This window comes from Clarias gariepinus, chromosome 2, assembly GCF_024256425.1.
Source record: "Clarias gariepinus isolate MV-2021 ecotype Netherlands chromosome 2, CGAR_prim_01v2, whole genome shotgun sequence".
Lineage (NCBI taxonomy): Eukaryota > Metazoa > Chordata > Actinopteri > Siluriformes > Clariidae > Clarias > Clarias gariepinus.
This window is the reverse complement of record NC_071101.1, coordinates 25808262-25828402: the sequence shown is the minus strand read 5'-3', so window position 1 is coordinate 25828402 and position 20141 is coordinate 25808262. Positions and strand designations below refer to the sequence as shown.

Sequence of the window (20141 nt, the reverse complement as noted above, 5' to 3'; positions counted from 1 at the left end):
TCTTCCACATGGGCCAGCCTTCAATCTCCACTTGCATCACTGAGCCTTGGCCACTTCCCTGGTTTTCCTTCCTTGGACCTTTTTAGTACGTCATGACCACTGCATACCGGACATCACACAAAAGCTGCAATTTTTAGAGTTGCTCTGATCCATCACAATTTAGCCCTTGACACAAAATCTAATTACAGTGGTCGCTGGATGTCGGTGGGATATATTAAGCAGCAAGTGAACATTCTGACCCTGAAGTTGATGTGTTGGAAGGAGGAAAAAATAGGCAAGCATAAGGATTTGAGTGACTTTGACAAGGGAGAAATTGTGATGGCAACTCACAATCAAAGCAACTCCAGAACTGCAGGTCTTGTATGATGTTTCTGGTGTCAGTCCTAAGGATCTAACAAAAGCGGTCCAAAGAAGAAAAGAACGATGAACTAGCGACAGGGTCATGGGTGGCCAAGGCTTACTGATGCACATGGTAAATAAAGCTTTGTCTGTGTATTCCAATCCAATCAATAGAAGGGCTGCTGTACAATAGCTCAAATTGCTAAAAAGGTTAATACTGGTTCCCATAGAAAGGCATCAGAACACAGAGCACATTGCTGCTTCGTGGGCAAAAGGGGGGACGTCCTCAATATTGGGCAGGTATACAATATTGTTATGGCTGATTGGTGTATAGTTTCTGATATAATTTTCATCATGATGTATTTGTAGGGTGATGTCAAGCTCAACTTGTCCAACCTGTCTTAGTAAAATATGAAATATAAAAACTTTTTAAAAAATTCACAATATCTGGGATAAACAGTAAACAGTCACCTTCAACAGTGGCTAACTGAAGGTCCAGCATGTGCTCATTAAACGCTAACTTCAGCAAAAAAAATGTCCGCCCTGCCATCAATCCTTTCATGAGAGGTGGACATGCGCATAAGTTTTACTACGTTTTGGATAGATTGTTTTTTATCATCAACAGACTTTTCCTATTAACTAAACAATATTTTTGAGAAATGTTAAACATTTTATAATAACTGTGCAATGCAAAAGCAATTACTCTGCGTTGAAGTCTACTTAATAAAATTAATATGTTAGAAAGTTTTTTTTCTTTCTCTCTTTTGTTAATTATAGAGTCTCAGGCACTATAACATATTTAGTTATGTTGACCCAGGTTCTAATAAATATTCCATGACAGCAATTTCTCATGACAATATCAGAAAGTAGAAAAGTTTTTCACATAAAAATATGCTCCACTATGCTTTCCACTGCTTTCAACTGCAGTTTCAAAACAATGGTGGCTACACTCATGGAAGCAGTGGGTACGAGGAAGGCAGTCCACCTTCAAAATCAAGTCTTGCTTTGCTTCGCCCTATATTGGAGATGAACATCTCTAGCACACAGCTTTGATAGTTCATGCCCTCAAAAAAAAAAAGAAGAAACAATTAAGCTACTTTAACAGTTGGCAAATATGCAAAATTAGTAATATTTTACCTTATGTTAATCATCAAAATTTAAGATAGGCCCATTTCTGATTAAGGAAGATGTTTTGTGCATGTCACTTTAACTATAAAACCAGAGATGTTATTCCTCATCTTCTAATAATGCTAGCTACTGATGAGATTACTGCGTAGTCAGTGATTTTAAGAGAAATCCGCTATAGCTATAACATTAAATTGAAGGAGGTTCTAGGGTCAGCATGAACTATTAAGCCACATCTCCAAAAACCAATGTGCATAGAGTCCCAGGATAAATGTCCATGTTAAATAATATATGATGTGAGAACAAATTGTCTGCTAAGTTTCTCTAATGATTAACAGGAGAGATGAAATTAATCTTTAAAGCTCCCTTTGCACTGCAGCTACATTTTTCTTAAAGAATTCTACAATACATTTTTCCTCACCAAGCCTCCCTCCTCTTCATTCATCACTGTTGTCAAAAAAAAAAAAGAACCAAAGATAAAAAGTATAACAAAAGAACTAATGAGATAATTCTATAAACATTGCTGTAGCTTGCTAAGGTATACTATTTAATTATTTATTTGTTTGTTTATTTTTAAGCCCTGTTTGACTCCACTTTTTGTCAGGGATGTCTGTAGACATCACCCACCAAATTTCTTAAATTTCAAATAAAAACCTTGCAAAAAACACAGCAAAAGACTTTATTTTTGTCAGTAAGCATTTGGTTTATTTCTTATTTATAATTGGGATGCATACTGTACAAGTAGAAATAAATTTATCACACTGATCTGCGTTATTGCAGATACAGGTAAGGTGATATATTATTTACTAGGCCTTGTACTCAAAATGCAATAAAAAAAAGGTATGTCTAATAGCTGAAAATGGTAAATCAATTTATTAATGGAAAACAATTTACATTATTATTTTTTTTTACAAAACATTTATAAAATATTTTGTATAAAACAAAATTTATCTATTCTTCATTGTAGCTCGTCACATTTTGAACTGAAGACAATAACACAGTTTGATCCAAAGATGCATTATTAGCAGTAGTTATTTTTCCATCTTAAGGAAACTTGGCCTCAGTGGGAAGTGCAGAAATTGCCTCTTGTTTCTGTGTTAGTGATCTGGTAACACACTTGAGTTCTGCCATTCTCCTCTACATTGTAGCCGCTGAGGCAGAGGTTCAGCCATGGGCGCTGTTCTGTAGAAACGAAGCAGGAAAGAAACTCCTTGTCAAACTAGTCACATTTAATTTATTCACTAAAGTATGATATTTGGTCTGTGTGCTTTTTTTTTTTTTTAAGCTGGCAGGAATTTGATGCAGTAGTTGTCATTGATGGGTTTACCTATGCTGCTTCCTGGTGGATGAAGCCTATCCATGGTGGTCTGAACTTTATCCTGTGAAGCCTGACACACTGATGCGTCAACAGCAGTGACATGAAAGAATTTCTCCTATAGGAATCAGTGAATGAGGGAAAGAAAGATATAATTTTTTGTCTTCCCTCAGAGGAGAAAAAAACAGCCTTGTTGAGAAGGATACATAAATAATAAAGTCAACATCAATAGTTTCACAAAACACTTCATATAACAAAAATAGCTGTATTTTTATTGTAAATATTTTTGCATCTATGAATATTTAAATTTAACGTGAATTTGCTCACAGCGTCCTCCCAAATTAAAGCTTCAAGTGTTCCTGTCTCATCCTCTAGCTCAAATTTCATCAGTAAAGCATACTGCATCAGCTGCACACCAAGAGCTGAGAGCACGATGAAAGACAGAAGAGGATCAAGAGAGAAAAAAATGGGATGTGTTATTGTGAACACAATCTGGCAGTAATAATGTCGAAAGGTAAACCGTATCCAGGAGTATTATTAAGGTTAGTGTTATTAAGGTACATTTTACCTTTGGCCACATTATGCTCATCCCACACCTGCACTCCAGATACCTTAGGCTCTACAAATGTGGACCGAGAGCACCGTTTACATCTGAAACACACATGTATGCACAAACATAACACAAAAGGAATGAGACACTAAGACCCTACAGTCTCTAAATGGAATTATAAAAACTGAGTGAACTGAGCATCGATAATCTTCAGTCCTGACCCATAATATCTCTTGTCTCCACTGAAGAGAAATGGGGCTGAAAAATCCAGCAGCCTCATTCTTCCATCATTCAAGCACACAGGGACCACATTGCTATGAGCTAGGGAGATCACACACATTTCCTCCAGTGTAACACCTATGGAAAACCAAAAAGAAAAAAAAAATCAATTAACCTAAAACAATAAAAATAGAGAAAATAGACCAACCCATCTGCTTTTAAAGATAGTTTTACAATATTTTACACATCAAGCTGCTTCAATCATTACCAAACATCGCTGGAAAAAGCGCAGGCTGTTTTTTTTGTGCACAACTTACCCTGAAGAAAAAGCAGCTGCGTGTGTGTGTTGCTCAGGACCATCTCACAGGACACGTGCATGCTAATGGAATCCACTGAAGAAGTAACTGCCCAGTGCTCACTACACGGCTGACTGAATCTCAAAGCGTTCTGGAATACCCGAGCTATAACCTCATCATTGGGGACCTCCTCTCTATCATACAGACACAGTACGTGTATCAGCTTTGAAACAGCTGCGGGATTTTTTGTAAATAACTTCTCATGAAAATGTATTACAATGAATGGTTGTGCAGTGAATCTGTTTTCTGTGCACGCTATAACAATATCATAGAGTAGAACTTCCCTATTGAACAGTGTGACAGAGCACAGTATGGCTTAGTAACAAATCTGAATGCATGACCAACTGTATCTGTCTCTCCATGCATGTTTCAAATCATAGTATTATTTTAACAAGTCCAAAATTGTTATCGTGAATTTATTAACAGTTAGTTCTGATCCACTAATTTGATTGGCCGAGTGGTATTCTAAGAGTGATTACACTCCTATAACCGTACTAAGAAGTTCCACAGTTTTTTTTATTTTTTATTTTTTTTTGCTCGTCAGTGCTTGCAACCTAAAATTTAACCTTCTGATTCAAACCTGGCTACAGTAGCATTAGTGACATTAGATGTAAATATCTATAGTAAGTCACTATACTTTTCAGGACTATAACTTAAAATATAAGTTTAACATCACACAAAGATAACCTAAGTGAATACAAAATGGAGTTTATAAATTGTGATTTATAATGACACATCTAGTTATTTGGTTTATGCATTTTTACATTAATAAAATACATCAACACTTAAAAACAGTTGTTTTGCATTTACTCAGATTACTTTGTGTAATATTAAAATTTGTTTGATGGTCTCAATCATTAAGGTATGACAAATATAGGGGACAAAAAAAAATAAATTTTTTTGCAACACCGTATGCAAATGCAACAACATGCTCACAATCGTGCGGTTATGATTTCGGCACATCTATGATTAGGCTGTAGTAAGAATCCTGCAATGCTATTGAGCTGAGCCAATGTTCAGTATTACTGTGAAACTGTAAGTACAAAAATTAAAGGAAAAGGAAGAGTTTCCTGCAGTTTATCAGGTGATGACTAGCAAATAGGCATAAGAAGGAAAATACTTTTTACATTTTCTGTAGCTGAATCTTAAACTTTGGGATACTCTTTGTGTACAGCAAAAACAAAATAAGCAGGAAGTAATTGGGAACAACATCCTATTCAGAAAATGACAGATTTTACATGGGTTAAGGGTAAGAAATATCAATCAATATGAATGGCAAAAAACTAATTTAGAAACAATTAAGATGAATAAATTAATCTAGAGCATTAAACTGTTGTATAAAGTTATTATGTTGCTCAACCAGAAAAGGGAAAGCTGTAATAACAGAATCAGGAGAAAATTACTACAGTGCAGGTATACTTGATTTTGTGCCATAGATAAATTGATTTCTACCAGGAAACCTTATATATTCTAAGAGCTGTGTGTTTAACCAGTCAATACACTCAATCAAAATCTGCCAGCTAAGCATGGCCACACTATTCAGAGCTTTAACAGTTATATTAATATAACATACTATACCTACAATATAAATATCCTATCACTGTATATAGACATTGCAGATGAGACTCACAGTGTTGTACATTGTGGACAGAACAGTTTGAGGCACTGGTACAGGTTTTGTGGCTGGTAAGATTTCACCTTGGCACGAACGTGACAAACCACAGGTGTAGCCGATTTCTTCACATGAGCAAGAGAGACCTGCTGCAGTGCGTGTCCACATGTCCGAACTGAACACATGCAGTTACAAGCAAACAGCAGAGTAAATCGGAGTTCCCCACTGACCAGATTTCTAGCCTAGTCAAGAAGTGAGCATATGGCTGAAATGGTTATAGCACAGTTGGGAGAAAAAAATGGAATCATCAAAAGATCTGAACCAAATAAGAGCATGTTTTACCCGTAAAAAAATCTTCATTGTCCACTTGACCTGAAACACAACAGAAAAACTGAATTTATGGCCATGCAATCTAATCAGTATACAAACACACCATATTATAACAAAGGAGTTACATATTATGAAACAAACCAGGAGACATCACTGCATCCATGACTCAAACTTAGATGTATAATATAATTATAATGTGATACCCTGTGTGAACATTTGTTTAGCCCCTTCAAATTGAAAGTAGATTTCAGAGAACAATTATTTAAGTTTTAAAACCTAGCATTGCTAAAATAATCAAATGAACACTGAAATATTTGTACAAATTTAGATTTAAAGTTCACATATTAAGATATGCAAAAACGGTATTACACAGTTAAATAGGAGGGGTAGCTCAGTGAGTGAGAGGTTGGACTACTGATCAGAAGGTCCCAGGTTCAAACACCAGCCTCTCCATACTGCTACTGTTGGGCTCTTGAGCAAGGCCCTTAACCCTCAACTGCTCTTGTTGTAGAAAAAAAAAAATTGAAATTAAATGGGTAAGAGGAGCTGCCAAATGCTGTAAATGTGAATTTAGTTTCCAAAATGTACGTTAAAAATGTCCTATATAATCTGAGCTATTAAAAAGCCAACCAAGCCTGAAATTTCTCTGAAATTTTTGAAAAAATGCTGGCTACCCAAGGGGTAGGCAAATACGTAAACAATTTTGTTAAGATTACTGACTTTAAAATAAAGTATTTTAAAGTAATATTTTAGGGCAAGGAAATCTTGTAAAATTCATTATTAAGAGTTCAATTGGTTTTCAATGTTTTTTATTTTGCTTGCATACATTATCAACATTTTTGTAGTCAACTCTACAGGGAAGCATTACACACACACTATATTACAGAGAGATACAGGTAATACAATAACAGAGGTTCAAGACCAGTAAAGAGGTAGATCTTACCAAGAGACTCGGGAGGAGTATACCAAATATTGAGGAGAGTGGCATCATTCACCTCATCTTTTTCAGCTTCAGTTTCATGACTCTCCAACAATCTGGACAAATAAGAGGTTAGGAAAGACAAGATGAAGGGTTCTGAGACACTTTAAAGATCACTTGTAAATACCATTACTTACATAAAGTACATTGAAAGAAATCTTCAATATGTAGCAATACACCAACATTCCACCTCAGTCAAGTATACAGTAGAAACCGTGATATTTAAGCAAATTCCCATATTCATGAAACACTCCGAGTCAAAACCATAGCGTAGTTTACCTCTTGAGCGGCTGGAGCTCTGGACTCTCTGAAGGAAGCACACGTAGGCCTTTACCATATGAAGTGCCGCCATGCAGGTGGAAGCAGAGGGGGCTGGCACAATCAGCAGTTTGCTCAGATGATTTTTGGGACACAGCATGAAGATTGTACAGCCGAAGGAACATGCCAGGCTAAACACCCACACACACACAGTCAACAGCAATAAGCATTTATTTTACTTTAACAACCAATAATATATTATTTATTTTTTTCAACAGGCCCGTGCACTTTGAGATAAGCAAGGAGCAAGGTTTCTAACTGATCAGCAAAATCCTCCAGCAGGGGGCAGTCTGGTATAAAACCTAAAAGACTTTTCCCTACTACATGGGATGAATCATGGCACCCAAAAACATCTGCACTAGTGTTGTTCTTAATTGCATGTCCTAGCCTCTACACGACAAAAACACAGATTCACGCTTTTTTTCTTTCTTTAGTGGGAAAGATATGCATAAACCATCATTAAAAAGAAAACTCAACAGCCAGCAGGGTGCGGTGTTATAAAGCAGCACACCTGCCTCTCTATACTGCAGTCTAGATCTTCCAAATGCTGCAAATACTCAGGTGTGTAGGCTGAGACAAATATGCTACAAGTGCTTCTATAGGAGAAGGTAGTGATAATCATATACACAGGTTTTCTTTTTGGCAAGCTGCTGCACAGCTGCAGGGATGGTATTGACTGTGCAATCTACAAGATGTTCAGTGTGCACAGATAGCAATGCTGGCATAACTTGTGCTAAAAAAGAAAAAGGAAGTGGAAAATCAGGAGCAGTGTACTTTCCACTCACTGCACATTAAAAGAGTATGCAAAGGGCTTGCAGATGAGAAACGAGAATCTGTTCAAGTCAATAACCATGCATTTGGGTACATTTCATCCCTGATGATGTGCTGGTTGAGAAGACTAATCCTGGGTCTTTCAAAGGGTAGCACACTAAGTGTGTGGCTTCGCAGTAGGAGTGCACGCCTGTCTGCTACACTTGGGTTGTGATATGAAACTGAGAATGTTCGGACTCTGATATGAACGCAAGCGAGAGATAGACGCACCAGCCCTCCTCCTTCACTCTGAGTGACAAGCAGCAGTCAGAGAGCTTTAAGCTCACGGGATTTCACTTGTCAGTCTTCTCCTTGTGCCTCTGGTCCAGGAGAGTCGAAATTCAGAATAGGGCTCCATACTACAGCACTGAAGCTTTATATATTTATATATATTTATATATTCATTACTGGCTGCACCAATTCGTAACATTCTTTGGTCTCAACTCTGAGAGCTTACCCCTTATATAGGTATGATTTCCCTTTGGCACATTTGGGTTTTCAGTAGTCTAAGGGGGCTATAACTAAGTGGTAAATCCACAGACAGAGCTGGATATGCTCTATTTGCCATAGTCCATTTCTCTCTACCGGTAGCACGAAGTTAAATCCTTGTCCTTGCCATTAGAGTTTATACGTTCTTCCTCCCTTGCTGCCTTTTCTCCAACCTTCTTGATACCACCGTGATTGGGCCTCAGGTTTTATAACCTTGGTACACCTCGACAGTCTAACTGAACATGCCAAAAACAAATGCTTATTTCGGTGCAGTTCCTTCCCTGCCAGAGTTGAAGCTTCAGCTTCATGTCAATAGTGCTTTGATTGCTCCATACTTGCATTAGGGCCTTGCAGTACAAAACTCAATTTGACAGTGAAGAAGTGCAGAATGATTTATTGGCTTGCGGTTGTTTGGGGGTGACGGCTTGCCAATAAATGTGGGAGAAATTCTTGCATTACAAATGTTGGCTGCATGAGAGTAACAAATTCTGCAGCACACACAAAAAAAAAAAATTTCATTGTGAAATTCAAGCCTTGTGCTTGTTTACCTGACGGAATTTCGCTCTTACTCGCTAATTTTCATGTTTAATTTCAGTGTAAACATCTTGTAAAAATTGCTTTGCAAGAAGCAATAGAAGTAACAAAAACTGAAGAAAAGCTTGGTATTCTTGATTTCACTGACTAAAAATATGTTTAAAAGAACTTTTGTTGTGTGCGTTTTTTTTAGTTAGTTAATTTTAGTTAGATTTTTTTTTGTTAGCAGAGAAATTCATAATTTTTTTTAACTTGTTTTTTTGTACAGTCTGTGCATGCATGACCAGTTTTCATGGGTGTGTATACTGCACACTGTTTATCTGCTAAGGAAAATGTCGCATCTGTAGAACTTACAGGGACCAGATAGAATAAGGTAGCGCTCTTACAAAGCCAGCAGCTTCCACCATAGAAAACTCTATTAACCTAAGATTTGCAGCTATATACTACTGGATCTCAGGTATTCACTGCATTCTCATCTATATGTAAAACAAAAAAGAGCAAAAAAGAGTAGAACTGAGAAACATTCACTACTAAGTGTTTTTCCCAAAGTCAAACCAATGCACCAAAAAAACCCACAATATTAACTCCAAAACGAACAGAACTGATTTCCTTAGGTTTTAAAAATCTTGAAACCAGTAAATACATAGACAAAAGTTTAATTTAGTAGATATAAGATGAGACCAGATAAATTGTGAACAGTGGGTTTTGCACAAAATGTAATTAAGACCGAGACAAACCAATTCCAAAGAAATCTTTTGTACAGTATCTCCATTAAACCAACAATTGTTGACATAATATAAAAATAAATTTCAGCAGCTTTTTCTATACAAATACATATGGACCATGCCATTTGCCCTAAGCAAATCCACTGATTAACAACTAATTAAATATTTATAATCACAACTATACTTGTGCATTAATATAAAATAAATAAAAGCATTGACGCAGTAAACCATCAATAAGTAAAAAAAAAAAAGACTAAACAGATGTTACTACCCTAGCCGGAAAATGTTCACTTTCAGCACTGTATTGCAGATGATACTCTCATCAGTTCTTTGATAACAGAAAGAAAAGTCTAGGAGACTGACATCATCATCATCTCCTAAGCCTTTGTAAAGCTTTCTGGCTTTGGAAATGCATGAGTGAATAGCTGCAGCTTTTCATTCTATTTATCTCTGTCAAAAAAAGTGCTGTTATGTCAGCAAACATTTTCCAGACACATTAGCCAAAATGCCTAAAACCAGCATTTCCTGAAATAGCACACCACACATGTCCATGTCTGATGTAACAAAAACAGGATCAACCCAAGTTTTATTTTTTAGTAACACTCTACAATTAATTCTTTATTTTAGATCTAATGAGTGATGGCGACTGTTGAAGAGAAACTCAGTTCCGTGGGTTGACTCTAGATGCAGAATGGCAATTAATACAGTATATTTTTCTTTTTATTTAACTCCCCTGATACAGATTCACACCCAATTACATAGGTATACCTATAACCCATTCTAGGTAGACATGTGTTATAAGCCTTCTGTCTGAGGAAATCACAGGCAGGGAGCATTTGTGTGTTCAGACAACCCATGTGCTTTCTTTCTTTCCCCACATGAATAATTGATAGTCAGATGTGAATACAGACAGGATGTCACACGGCTGTGAGCCAGCTCCAACCACTGAAAAACTCCACCTGCACATCTCCTGGTGTACTTATTCTTTTAACAACTGTATCTTAGTCAGATGGAACACATGAAATAAAATGACAATAAATCTTTAACCAAACATAGGTGGATAATTAAGTGATTTAGATTTTGCTCATTATTAAAATCTTTTCCTCTAAATAGGAAAAAAGTGCTTGCTTTACATTTAGCATTTAGTTAAAAACTATCTACAAATGTGTCAGTCATTCATCTCAAAAATCAGTTTTTTCATCTACACACTGTATAGTTATAGCGCTACATCTGTCTGTGCACATGACAAATGTGGAACCTGAGAATAAACATTCTCAACTGTACCTTAGTAAAATGTTTAATTACGATAGAGAAGCCAAAAACTTGTACAAGGTCTTTTTCTCCTCTAAAAAAGCTGAGCTCAATCAAATTATAAAAAGCATATTTTTACTTGTTATTTTGCTAACATTAACCAGCTCAACTTAAAGGTATCCATTTGTTTCCCTCTCTACTTGGATAAAGCCCGATTTTTCCAAATAGGAATTATCAAGCCTAGAAGCTAACACATTAGCTATGGAAGATAATTCTAGTTCCTTGTTTAAATAATTTGTTGCCAAATCTACTCTTATTCTTGCATCCCTTATTAATGTTAATTGGCATGGTTGCTTTAGTATGGAAATCTAGCATTTAACCCTCTTCTAACATTATAATTCTACATCACATGACAAAAAAAATGACCTGGATGTTAAAAAACATTTAAATGCATGTCGAACACTACTATTCTGTGTACCACAGTATTATGATAAAATAAGACCTTAACCACTTTTTAAAAAAAAAAACCTGTCAACTGCATTATGTTTCATACTTAAACACTAAGGTTCTTTTTTATTTTTTTTATTAGTATAAAGGCTCCATACATAGATTACTTTTATGATGTTTCACCAAGCATTCCTTTTTTAGATGAAACATTGGAAACTGGGACACATGATGAAAATGCAAAAGAAAAACTGATATAAGAGCGTAGAGTAGTTATTTAATATTCAGAAATTTTTGGTGCTTTATTCTCTGAATAGAAACCCCTGAAATACAGTATTATTAATTCACTAGCTGAATACAGTCACTCATTGATGTGAAAAGTGAGAGTTATCAGGCTCATTCATGCGTAATTGGAGCTGCTGTTTAGCTGGCTATTAGCAACTCTGTGTGACATGGCTTTGTGACTGTGCTCTGTATCACATGCAGTGTGCGTAAGACCCTTACAGTCAAGACCTCTTGCTGTTACTATATTGATTTGGCCCTCTCTTAACCAGCATAAAACTCTCTCTCACTGTCTGCATAATCTTAATGGTCTGCTTTATTCACTCTATAATTCACTCTTGCCCAGTCTAAAGCTTCAGCAATTTCACACAATACTACTGATGACAGGGGCACATACAGTGTACTGATAACAGTAATAAGATAATGCTATTATTTTGTGAATAAACTGTCTGAGAAAAAAAAAAAAAAAATCAACAGACATTCATTGAAAGGCATTTTTTCCATTTTTTTGTACACAAATGTTTAATGGTCCTCTTAGTCTCTGGCTCTAAACTCTATTAAAACCTGTAGTCTCTTCATCTATAGGGGACGCCTCTTTTAACAAACACTATAATTTTATAAAGCTACAAATATTTTCCATTTACCAATGGTCTAACATTTATCTACAAGTGTATCCAGCCATGTTGATGTATATGAAAGATAAAGAACTACTGTACTTATTAATCAGAAATGTAACCAAAAAGTTTAAAACATTTTATTATGAATGATTTGTTCATTTCGCAAAAGTAAACATTCCCACAAAAATCTTACAGCAGTGCAAATCTGATTTGCCATCTGCTTTATACAAGGGGGGGGGGGGGGGGGGTATCAAGATTTTGCTTGATTAAGTATTAATCTAAATCTTTAGGGATGGTATGTTGTTTTTGTAAATGTAAAACTTAAACGCTTTATAAGGAACGAAACACTACACAGTTAGCTGATACTTTGTATGAGACTTAAACCATTTAAAACATTAACAAAAATGACACTGTATTTCAATATTTTATTAATAACTTTTAGAAGTATATATTACTTTAAAATATGTACTGTAAGATATAGCTGTTTGAGATGTGTCAAACAATACAAATTAGTGCTACTGAATCGAATTGAAAAACACAATGTCCAAAAATAAAATTGAATCGAACGTCTACCATGATTCACAGCTCTATCTACCAGGAGTCTTCATAACAATGATTATACAACAGTAAAAGTTGTAATTATAGACAGTAACAGCACTGGGACGCTTAACTGTGTGTATCCCTCTGTGTCACATGTGTTCTAATAACAATTAATTACACGAATTGTCTGTCTCCAGCAGGGGTTAAAGTACTGTAGGTCAGTATGATCCACAGTACTAGAAAGAGAGGAGAGAAGCTGCCGGCCAAAAGTCACATTCGGAAAAAAAAGTCAAGGAACAATTACAGCAAGAAAGAACATCTGACAATGTTAGCTCATCGTAAACAACTGTATGTCTCCACAGTAACTGCTTCTAAGTCGTTCTAAACTGTCTAAAAACTGTCAGTGTTGTTCTTTTCACTGCTAATGTGATGTACAAAGCTAACTAGCTTCTAACTTTAGCAGAATCCTGAATATCCCTGTCTAACTCCTGAGTACTATTTGAACACCCTTCATAGCACACTAGCTTTTAAAAAATTATCCAGACTCCAGATATTAATACTGTTAGCCGAGCATTCTTATCAACACTTTTCGTTCAACACTGCTGTCTCCCCAGTCACTGCTGTGCAGGAGTGAACATGGTCTAAGATGTTGCCCTTGGTTATCTACAAACAAAATCTGGACCGATACTCACCGATACTACTCAAGGAAGTTTTCAGCTGGAAAATTGCTACTTTCAGTTTTCTGAGATTCTCAAGGGCCAGTAGTGCAACATTATCAGGAAAAAGGTTCAACAATCAACAGTGTTCATTGCAGTAAGATGCTTATTGAAGATGTGGAGCCTAAACTTCAAATTAAACAAAGGTGATCGCTATCCAAGTGTGTTGTGATTTTGCATAAGGATGCATATCCACATACTGCTGCCCACACCATCGAAAGTGTTAAAGCATCCTGTCTATAGCTACAGTACGATGTTTTCCCATCAAACTTTTGTTTGGTCCCCTGAAAGCAGCCCTACAAGCACAATATTTGCATCTAATAAAGAAGAGAAGACAGCGATACATTCATGGCTCGCAGCTCGGCCTAAAACATTTTTTTAATGAGGAAATACAAAAGCTTATTGACAGCTGGACGAAGTGTATTCAAAAGCAAAGAAATTATGTTGAAAAATTATTTACATGTCTTTTATAAAAGTTTATTAAAATAAATTTTAGAGGTGGATAATTATTAACTTATCCTTTTATTTATCGATATTTGGGATTCCCACCCGGAAGTTAGCAGATATTCTAAAGCAGAATAAATAAGTGGAAATATAAATAAAATATTATGCTTCTCAAGACTGCCCAACATCTCCATTGTTTATTTTCCTCATATTTTGGCTACATAGTTCCAGCAAAAAAGTAAAACTTTGATCACCCCTGTCACTCCTAACTGTTAGTCACAAACTGCTGGTTAGCAGCTCCGCCAGTCGCAGTTAAGGATACAGTATGTGTTGGTGGAGCAAAATAACTGGTTAAAAAGTACAACTAACACAGATATTCAGTACAGCAGCACACCGCTTATTTACCCAAGAATCTATAGTAAAAAATGAATTCATAATAAAGCTGCCTCAACGAGCTTCAAGTGAGCTGTGAATTAGTTGTTACTATAGAAACAATACTGTATTACAATCAGTGCATTAACACAATTATGTCACTGGAATTAGAGCAGTCACTCTTGACAGCTGCTGTTAAAGAATAATTTTTTTTATAGAATTAATAGTGGTATAAACAATATTATAGTAAGATAAAGTTACATGTGCATTTAAAACATTGTTAAAACTTCACATTTAAATGGCACACAATTGAAAAATTTACAATTAAACAACTATGAAAGCATAAGCCCCATTGAACTATAAATGATTCTGCTCACTTAGAGTTTTGCCAACTGAGTTCAAAAACTTTGATGTTCAATATTTCAACATTTCTTTTCACCAAGATAGAACCTTAATACTGAAATCCCATTTTCCCAGATAGTGTACCATCCCATATGGCAATGGCACACTTACAAACAACAAGGTCAGACACAAATTATAGTCTACACAGTCTCTTTGGAGATAACCTTACAACCTTTGTTTTACACTCTGTGCACAAAATCCTACTATCCCCTTACAATAATGTAGGATGAACAAAGTAAAAGATATAAAGGCAGAGCCAGACCTATACATCTAAAGTGCTATATTTAAAGCCAAGGCCAAAATAATACTGTTGCAAGGCCCAAGAAACCACAAAAAGCCAAGCTCTCTCTGAAATATTAATACAAAGAGAGTTAAAGTAGAAAAGCTGTCAGTAGCTTGAGTCTTTTTTCTTTAAGCATTTATGGTAGACCTTCACTAAAGAGAAAGCCTGTGGTTTCACTGTGTACATAAAGTCAAATACTTTAAAAACAGATTAACGCTCCAATTATCAAAGTGATTAGAAGTCAAGGAAACATTTAAATTAAGTAAAGTGTAATATGAAGATATTTTGATTTCGGATAAAAAAAAAATGAGATGGCAAAGCTTTTACTTCTTGATATTTACATCAAGTCATAGACAACTCGAAACAACTCGGCACCTTCAGTTCCAGCCCACTGATTTTTGTGTACATGTCACCAAACATATTGGAATACTTTACTCGCAGGTACCTTTGTTGCCAATAATGTCTTAGTTTGAGCCTTGCGTTTCATCTGAGAAATCGCAATTTTTGGTTAAAAATTATAAATCAGCATCCAGAACAGAGAGCTGTCTATGGGAGGAAATGGCAATCCTTTAAAAATGAAAAAAAGGGGAAAAATCAAATAGTCAAATACCACAACCTGGAAACGAAAAAGAAAACCCTGATAAAATAAAACAACCAGATGATGTACAGTACTTGTCAGCCAAGGAAAACAGCAGCAGGTAATGACAGAAGCATTGAGAAACCCATAAAAACAAACCCAAAAACTACAGTATAGTCTCTGAGACTACCAACATCTCTACAGGTAGGGGTGAAGGTATCACCATCTACTGTTCCATGAAGAGCAGGATTATGAGGCCATATGACAAGATGCAACCCACTCATTGGTTGAAAAAAAGTAATGACAGAAAAGAGATGAGGTACAAAAGAATAACTTCTACCAAGGTAATTGAAAACCACAGTGTGAATTTGGAAGCCTGCAGAAACATTCTCCCCAATTACAGATAAATGCATTCTGTGTATTTGGAAGGAACTTTAGCCATTAGCAAGACAATGATCAAAAACACATGCAATGAATGATTTCATCAGGGGGAAAAAAGAGGGAGTATTTAGACTTTCCAAGTCATTTACCGAATCAAATGGAGAAGTATTTGAAAATGAGACAAAGAGGAGAAACCCCCCAAAACAAACAACAAGTGAAATAAGCGGTTTAACAAACCTGGAAAAGCATTACAAAAGAAAAAGGTTGAGGCAGTTAGGATCAGTTGGTGATTAGTTTGGTCGGTTTAAAACAAAGGAGCCAGTAAAACACATCCAAATGTACTTATTAAATAAAGGCTAAAATCACATATATCATGTGATGCGTTTTTCTGTCATATAAGAAAAACTAAAACAAAAATTGGGGTTGTGCCCTTCCAATAATTTTGGAAAACTGTCCTACAAAAGCATTAGGCAATTCTCTGAACAGTGGTTGCTTTAATTATGAATGAAAACAAGTCTTCAAAAAAGTTTAACTATTTGTAACAATTCAAGACAACTGAAAAAAAATCCTTACAATTCAACTAAAGAAGAAGTGGGACTGTCGTACCTCACTGATTACAGAAACAGCAAAGATGCACCACACATATCCTAAAGGTGACAACATTGGAAAAACATAATCCATCTTCTAGAGCCAAAACCTGACAGCTCTGCACATTCCATACAAGAGAATCAACTCAGCCTTTACAATAGGTGGATGAGACAAAAAATTGTTGGATTTAAATAACTTGTGATTTAAAAAAAAATAAAAAATGGATGTGCAAACAATTCATCAAACAAACTCTCTTAGAAAGTTTGTTGGCCACTGTGAACAGTGAGACCTGGAAATGCAAGGAAATAAAGTCTCCTAAAGCTCTATTGGAAAAACTCTTACTCCTGGATTTAACATCAGTGAGACATTTTCTTTTTTAGACGCGTATCAAGGTTCATTCAGAAGAAGCAGAGGTGAATTTATCAGGGGTTAAATATTGTACATATTAATACAGTAAATATTGAAAAATTTCTATTATGTGAGATGGAACTGTAAACTCAGCAGTTAAACTAGCAGGTAATAAAATTCTTTTATATCTACACATAATAAAATAACTAGACAAGATACAAGATGGGTTGATATTGCACTAAGCAATAGTACTTTTTATATTCTTACCCAATTCCTACCACTTATTTTAGGTAGCAGATAGCAATCAATGACGTCAAGCAAGCACTTATTTCACAAAATCCACAGCAGCAGGTACAGTATGTGAGCAGCATTGTCCATACTGTATGTGCCTGGATCCTCTGTGTACATCTGGAGCATAAAAAGTCAAATTTACTAGATGGGATGTCCATCGAGATGATATCCATATTAACCTGTGAAAGGCCTTAATATAAACAATCAGCTGCATGAAGTCTTAACATAGAAGGCTATGTAAGGTTTCGCTATAAAACATTCCAAAGGTTGTCCTCATGAGCTGTACATCATTCATCTTCTATACCGCTTATTCTGTGCAGGGTCGCAGGAAGCCTGGAGCCTTTCTCAAGGAACATCGGGCACAAGGCAGAGGGAACTGGCTTGGACTGCGTGCCAATCTATGGCAGTGTACACAAGTTCACACACTCACACAGTCATTCACACACTACAGGCAACTTGCGAAGCAAGGCCGGCTCTACAGGGGGGCAAGAGGGGCAGCGCCCCCTCGAATAAATGTCTTGCTCCCTCAAATTAAAATTTTGAAATGTTGAGAAAGCACATGTTAATATACTCACAAAATGAATATATTACAAGTTGATAAAATGAACTGCGGTAGCGGAAAAATACACAGAAAAAGAGACACTACATACTGTAATACGGTAATAGATTTCCCTCATATCCGTCACTCCGCTGTGTGTATTCATTCCCAGGCTGCAGCGCACGCACATGCGCGTACACACACACACCTCCCCTGAGCCCTCGGTAAACATCTAATCACTGTCCGTATGCAAATGAGTCAAGACGTAGCCTAACCTAATGTCATGTAGGAGTTCAGCGGTCACAGAGTGGAAAGACTTTGAAGAAGCTGCTGCGTTTTTTTTTCAGTTACAACAAGCACAGCGATGAGTCCACGTCCGTCAAATTTGACAGACTGAAGACAAATTACTGTTGTCTGACAGACCCCTACGTAAAGCCCCGCCCCACACTGTAGTTTATGGATGAATTTGTGAAAGTTTTTCCAAAGGGACATAGGAGACCGTTGTAGAGTGGATTGAAGAAAAAAAGAGCTGTTTATTTACTATAAAAAATTACAAAAAAATAAAATATATAAAAAAAAACATAATATGATCTGTTCTATAGCTCATCTGTTTTAACTTAGTTTTTTATTATTATTCATAAGACAACCTTTCAGTTTTGTAAATATTCTAGTTATAGTGTGTTAAGTCTTACTTTAGGTTAAACGTTTTCGAGAATTAGACCATCCAGCTAAGATAAATGTTATGTCGTTGATTGATAAAATCTGGATTAAAGATATTTTATTTTATTTTGTTTTATTTATTTGATTTTTTATTTTTTACTGTCCCCCCTGAGGGATTGCCACTTATTGTGGTCAGGGGGTTTGCATGCCTCAGTGACCTGAAGAGCTATACCAGCAGGAGCTTAGTCTTCAAGTGGGACACCCAAGTTGGACAGGTCTACAGGTAGAGGCCTGACAAAGTGCAATTCACTTCTCCAGGCTTTGGATGCAGCTAAAATGGTCTGGTCTAGAACCAGCCCTGTTGTGAAGTCCTAATCTTTGGACTGTGTAAGGAAACCAGAATACATGGAAGAACCCACCTAGGAGAAAATGCAAACTCCATGCACACAGAGACAAGGTAGGAATTAAACCCTTGACCTTGGAGGTCACAGAACTAACCACTAAGCCAAAGCCACCGTGCGGCTATCTGTAGATCAAATGAAACAAATTGTGGTCTATTGCATGTTAAAGTCCCTAACTAAAATATTCAGAAGAAAGAGTCATTTTGTTAGGTTTGGAAGCTACACATTATACAGCATAATTAGAAAACTGGATAGTGTTAATGAATTGTATAGAATTAGAAAATTTGCTTCTAGGTAGTTTAAAACAGTTTGTTCAGGCTGTTATGGACATAGTGTTATATTGTGCTACACTCCTCATATTTTATGTTGGTACTACATCATTTGTTTCACGTTTTTTCTTTCTCCCCCCAAAAACACAGAATACCGGCAGCAGGCATCTTGCATAAATTTTGTTACAAGCACATGAATCCAACCCTAATGGAATTCTTTTCACACAGAGCGCAAGGCCAATTATGCTCTCCTGCACTCCCAGTGACAGGTGACTCATAATCTCCTGACAATATAGCAAACACTTCTCAGGTGCACCAATTGACACTGGTTTAAATGTGTGCTTTGATGGAGACATCTACACTCATCACATGCAATTTTCTTTTTATAGATGTACAGGTACATTTCTCTTAGCCGATGCAACAATACTCACGGCAGCACTCTAAAGCTGTGATCATACCATTAATATTTGATAAACTAAGACCGAGTTATAGGATTAGTTATCACAACCCTAAGCTCTGGTAACAACATTTTATACATGCATTTTACAGCTTTTCTATATGAAATATTTTTCTTTTACAGTTTCATAGTGACAGTTTATAGCAAGTTGATTAAAAATTTATTATGATGAAGTGCTACATTTAATCGGGAAAAAAAAAAAAAATCTCTCACCTTCAACTTATTGGCTCCTTCCAAATGGTTATCGTAGACCAGAACATTGGCAAGCATGTTGTGACTGTCTTGAGAAGGAGTGGACTCTCCTTCTAAGGTGTCTGGTGCCACGGTTACATTGAGCAGAGGGTGCGTACATTTAGTCCCATCCCAGACCTGAGCAGCAACAACAAAAAAATTAACCTACTGTTGGAGCTAGATTATCAATGTGCACTTTTTTTATTTCACATTATCCATTTATCTTCACAGAAAGAGAGAGTGCTGTGTCAAGCCATCTTTCGAGCCCCATGAGCACTAACCAAAACATAACTAATGAGAAAACAGGGAAAAGGGAACAGAGCTTCCGGAGAGAGTCAGGTAATATTG

The 20141-nt window shown here is 36.2% G+C and overlaps 1 protein-coding gene across 1 annotated transcript in view; it reads right to left on the bottom strand.

Annotated features, from left to right (window-relative positions):
• Positions 1–2156: 2156 nt before the first annotated feature.
• pot1 (protection of telomeres 1 homolog) overlaps positions 2157–20141 on the bottom strand; it is a 51868-nt gene continuing 33883 nt past the window's right edge. The window contains exons 10-20 of the mRNA XM_053491184.1: positions 19776–19931; positions 7105–7274; positions 6790–6881; positions 5859–5888; positions 5535–5691; positions 3866–4038; positions 3551–3686; positions 3348–3430; positions 3107–3201; positions 2792–2897; positions 2157–2646 (exon numbers count right to left, since the gene is read on the bottom strand). Coding sequence (XP_053347159.1) covers positions 2525–2646; positions 2792–2897; positions 3107–3201; positions 3348–3430; positions 3551–3686; positions 3866–4038; positions 5535–5691; positions 5859–5888; positions 6790–6881; positions 7105–7274; positions 19776–19931 — 1320 coding nt within the window. The 3' untranslated portion in view covers positions 2157–2524. The remainder of the gene's footprint in view (positions 2647–2791; positions 2898–3106; positions 3202–3347; positions 3431–3550; positions 3687–3865; positions 4039–5534; positions 5692–5858; positions 5889–6789; positions 6882–7104; positions 7275–19775; positions 19932–20141) is intronic.